The sequence below is a fragment of the Chiloscyllium punctatum genome, chromosome 10 (assembly GCF_047496795.1).
Source record: "Chiloscyllium punctatum isolate Juve2018m chromosome 10, sChiPun1.3, whole genome shotgun sequence".
Classification (NCBI taxonomy): Eukaryota; Metazoa; Chordata; class Chondrichthyes; order Orectolobiformes; family Hemiscylliidae; genus Chiloscyllium; species Chiloscyllium punctatum.
This window is the reverse complement of record NC_092748.1, coordinates 32739942-32745284: the sequence shown is the minus strand read 5'-3', so window position 1 is coordinate 32745284 and position 5343 is coordinate 32739942. Positions and strand designations below refer to the sequence as shown.

The following is a 5343-nucleotide window of genomic DNA, read 5'->3' as shown; positions in this document are numbered from 1 at the left end:
ACACACAGCACGCTAATATATAGAGATATGCTTATGCTAACACCAATTTGATGTCATTTCCACATCAATTTAACAATATTTTTGAAAATTACAAAGGGGAAAATGGTAGAAGTTTTAAACAAAAAAACAAGATACTCAAATTGAAGGATACAGTCTTCTCGTCATGTTCAGGAGAAGGGAACATTCTGCATTTTCATTGCTTGTGATACCACTAGTTCAGAGAAGCATCTGGAATGCCTCCTTTCTCAAATTATTTGTGAACGAAATAATTAAAACGAGATAAGAGCAAAATGAAAAGTTCCCATCAGCTGATTTTTAAAGTTCATTTACAGAAGTGGATTTTGCACAGTATGGGACAACACGGCTGTATTTTATTTTTGCTGATATATGGGGTCCTGACTCATCAGAATAATGATGCATTCTTCACATTCAGACCAGAGTATAAATACCAGGAAACAGAGGCACATTCACTGAGCAGCTGGCCAACTGTGAACCTAAAATGGGAAGGGTAAGGTTCATGCTTTCAGTTCACAGAATCAGGACAGCACTGAAAGAGATCATTTGCACGTGGTATTGTACATTTTTGCACAATGCAGAAGTAACTCACCTTGTTACATTATTAATCTGTAATTGAACTGTTTCCCCACAGATCATCTTTTACGAGGACAGGAACTTCCAGGGGCGGCACTATGAGTGCAGCAGTGACTGTGCCGACCTGTCTCCTTACTTCAGCCGCTGTAACTCCATCCGTGTTGAGAGTGACTGGTGGGTGCTGTATGAGAAACCCAATTACATGGGATACCAGTATGTTCTGACCAGGGGAGAGTATCCTGACTACCAGCGCTGGATGGGATTCAATGACTGTGTCAGGTCATGTCACTCCTACCCACAGGCAAGTGACAAAGTTGATCCAATTGTTTATTGCTAATGGGAATTGTTTATTTTTGCAAGAGAGTTTCCATCCTTTTAACAATGTTCCAATGCTAAATTGGTGCTAATTTAATATAAACACTCATGCAATCCCAACTGAAGATATCCAGTTCAGGACAACGCACATGAGGAAGATGTGAAGGCTTTGAAGGGCAGAGAAGGGATTCACTCAGGTGGTCCCGGGCTTGGGGGACTACAATGACATGGATAAACTGGAGAAGCTCAGGAATTCCTCTTCGGAGCAGGAAACAGTGGATGAGATTTCATGGAACTCTTTAAAGTCAAGAAGGGCATACAAAGTAAATAAAAGAGAAAATATTTCCAATGCCTGGAAGGTCAACACTGGGTGGATTTGGGGGATTAAAATGCTGCTGGACTGAGAAAGGTAAGGAATGGATGTAAATCCATCTGGAGTGAAGAATCACTTTGGACTGGCTCTGGGAGAATACAATGTCCATGTAGGAGACACTGGGAAGTATAATCGTAGGAAAGGACATGCAGTTGTGGTTAAAAGCTAATGGGGGAAGGTTCTCTTCTGTATTAAAAGTATAAGACGCTGACAACATGATCTTTATTGAATATTGCTTGTTAGAATGAAGATCTTAATGTGAAAGTGGTGTCATCCTTTCAGCTGATCACTGAATTTTTTTAAGAAACTATGATTGGCATCTGTGAAGCTATTGAACTCTAAACCTATCTTTCATGAACAGAGATTTTCCTGGAGTTTTGGCTCCGGCTCAAGGGAAGTGAGTCTGCCAGCCTCACTCTCAATCCTTAAAAATTTAATGTTTTCAATTTGAGCTTAAGGTTCCATTCAGATTCCTATGTAGTGGACCAGAGAGACTGGCTGTCTTCAATTTCATTCTCTCTCTGTCTGTCCCCCTTAGATACTGGCAGACTGACTTATCTCTGAGTACGAGGAATATCTTTCAGAAAGCTGGTATCCTGATCTTTCACAATCATTTCTTCCAGATGTTTCCCTTCTCAATTCCCATGGCAGTGCTGTCCCATAGGTGAATTGACCATGATAAGTTGCCCATAGCGTTCAGGGATGTGTAGGTTAGGTGCATTCATCAGGGGTAAATGTCGAGTAATAGGGTAGGGGAATGGGTTCAAGTTGGTGACTCTTCAGAGGGTCAGTGTGGACTTGTTGGGCTGAAGGGCCTGCTTCCAAACAGCAGGAATTCTCTGAAATTCATAGATCTTCAATCCAGGCAGAAATACTAATGAACTCTCCTTATGGCCCCAGACTCTCTTCTATTGTAAAACTAAATGGATATTACAATTATAACATTTATAAAATTATAAGATTTACAAATCATTTAACAGCTGCCTGAAAGATTTTGGCCATTAGCTGGCCATGTGCATCAGCAGAGATATGCTTCTGCCATTGTCTCCAAGTATGAACAATGTACCTTTATAACTTCACCCCAGTACTGGCCTGGGGTCCCTGTTAATGCTGAACAATCAAGAAGCTCAGGTTCATTACCAGAATTGAAAGCATAACCTCACTTCATTCCTCAATATACCGTAAAATAATCCAACCCTGAAACATAGCAATCTTTAGGTTTTTTTTATTTTTACCAAGTCTCTCAGATTTAGAAAGTCTGATGGATACAGATTCCACTGTTGACTTCAAAGAGAAATTGGTTAACTATCTGAAAGTGTAAACATTGTGCGTGTAGAGGTAGCCTGGAGGACTAGGTCTTGCTGGATTGTATTTCAAAAGAGCTGGTTCAATTGCAGTGAGATGAATTGCTTCTTAAACTGCAGTAGTGATTCCCCTCCTATATATTCCAGTACCGTGGAGGCTCCTACAGAATGAGGATTTACGAGAGGCCAGACTTTGGAGGACAGATGATGGAATTCATGGATGACTGTCCATCTGTCTACGATCGTTTCCGTTACCGTGACATCCACTCCTGCCATGTGATGGACGGTTACTGGATCTTCTATGAACATCCCAACTACAGAGGGCGACAGTACTTCATGAGACCTGGTGAATACAGGAGATACAGTGACTGGGGAGGCTACAGCTCAACTATCGGATCTTTCAGGCGCATGAGGGATTTCTAAATTGTTGCTGAAAAGATTCATATTGCTTTGCTGACATATTATTGAGCAGAATAAATATCTTTCCCTGCATTATCATCTTTTTCTTTTTATTTATTCTCAGAATGACATAAGACAATAACTACATTTGGGTGATAACACTAAAAGATAATATTTTATGCTCTCATGTGGTTTGAAGGATGGTTTACTGAGTAATTGCCTACATAAATCCAATACTTCTCATCACATTCAGAAAGAGCCGTGACTATAACATTATCTTCACTTTGGGCATAGTACTTTTTATAGGAGCATGGAACATAGTAGCGTTCATTGGCCATTCAACCGCTTGAGGTGGCTCTGACAAACGAGATCATGGGTTAACACCATCTGGATGCTACATTCTCCCATTGTCATCTCCATATCCCTTGCTGTTATTACTAATGAGAGATCTTTCAGTTTCTGCCTTGAACTTACTCAAAGACTCAGCCTCCATAGCCCTCTGGGGCAGAGAATTCCAAACATTCACCATCCTTGCAAGGAAAATATTTTGCACATCTCAGTCCATTTTATTGCAAGGTTCTGGCTCTTGGTTCTCAACAGCGCAGTCAGAAAAAAACATCATTTCTGCATCTCCCCGACTGTCTCTGTAAGAATCTTGTAATTTTCAATGAGAATACCTTTCTTTGCTCCTTTACTCAAATTGGTTTGTAATATAAACTAAAATGCCTCATGCCAGCTGATCAGCTTAAAGCTCGCAAGCAACCATGGGTCCAAAGTTAAACGATCAATACTGAGCCCCAGCCAGAGAAATTGGGCCTGTCAGAACATTGGCCAAACTAAACTGAACAGCAGCTATCGTCTACAGAGAGCAGTCAAAACCCAGGCCAAAGTGGTTACAGTGGTTCAGGGGAATCCATTACAAATAGTCCAAGGGTTGTTTATTGGAGAAATACTGAGTGGACCTTCTGACACTTAAATTACAAGCCTAGACTCTCTGCAGTGTGATCTATCAAGCCCACATTGACCCTCCGGATTGCATCCTACTCACGCAGAACCCCTACCCTATCCCTGTAACCCTGTATTTCCCATGGCTAATCCACCCAGTTTGCGCATCACTGAAGAATATGGGCTTTAACATGGCCAATCCACATAACCTGCATGTCTTTTGGACTGTCAGAGGAAACAGGAACAGCCAGAGGCAACCCAAATGGACACGGGGAGAATGTGCAATTTCCACATAGCTAGTCACCCGAGGATGGAATCGAACGCAGGTCCCGGGTGCTGTGAGGCAATAGTGCTAACCACTGAGCCACCGCACGCCCTGCACTGACTCTCAGCTAGTACTTGATGACGTGCACTTCCCAACTCATTAGCATGGCAACAGCGCAACCCCACTGAATACTTAGAACCCTACACATGATCGCTTTGGCAAAAGGTGACAGAACAATAGACAATAGACAAGTTCTGGAAGGTCCAGAATGAGGGGAGTCAAAGCACACACACCTTAAAGCCACCTTCTCAGTAAAGATATGCAGCAAGACGCATGGCAGAAGACTGTATGGGAACCCATGTAGACCCAGGAGAAGACCCTCCTTGACCTGTGAGATCCTCTTCATGGAAAAGAGGCAGCCCCACATCAGACAGGAACAACATTCCTACAGCCCAGTTCAAACATGTGGGTTGTTGTGGGTAAAATTCTTTCTCAGACGGATAGAAAATCATAGCATTAACATTGTAGAAACTTTACATTTAAATATTTACGTAAATAATTCAATAGGGAATATTTTATTAAGAAAATAAAATTGAATCACCAAGCAAATTCTGTCTCCATCACCGGTAAGAATGCTTGGTTGAAGTGTTTTTCTCACAGCACATGAACTGGTGAAAATGTCCAAAGTGTGGGCGTACTAATGAACAAGGACACCAAAATCTCTTTGCACATCAATACTTTCCAAACTCTCTCAACATTTAAGAAACATTCTGTACTTTTGTTCGTCTGAACAAAATGGATAATCTCATGCTTAACCACAAAATAACCCATATGTCAGGCTTTGCCCACTCAGTCTATTATGCTCTGAATCTTCTTTGCATCCTCCTCACGGCTCCCGTTCCCACTAAGACTCTCATCTACAAACTTGGAAACATTACAGTTGGCAGCAACATGCAAATCACTGGCATAAATTTTAAACAGCTGGGACCTAGCTAGAGATCCTTGTGGTACCCCATTGGTCAGAGCCTGCCAACCTGAGAGTAATCTATTTCTTCCCACTCTCCCGTTTCCCTCTGTTAAAAAATCCTCAATTTTTGTGTATTTCTTACCTCCAATTTCACGCCTTTCAATTTTATTTATTAACCTTCAGA

At 41.5% G+C, this 5343-nt stretch overlaps 1 protein-coding gene across 1 annotated transcript; it reads left to right on the top strand.

The window, feature by feature from the left end:
* Positions 1 to 455: 455 nt before the first annotated feature.
* On the top strand, positions 456 to 3075 carry LOC140481997 (gamma-crystallin S-1-like). Its single transcript, XM_072578823.1, has 3 exons — positions 456 to 508; positions 650 to 892; positions 2731 to 3075. Exons 1-3 carry the CDS (start codon positions 500 to 502, stop codon positions 3004 to 3006), a joined length of 528 nt encoding a protein of 175 aa, XP_072434924.1. The 5' UTR covers positions 456 to 499; the 3' UTR covers positions 3007 to 3075.
* Positions 3076 to 5343: the final 2268 nt, after the last annotated feature.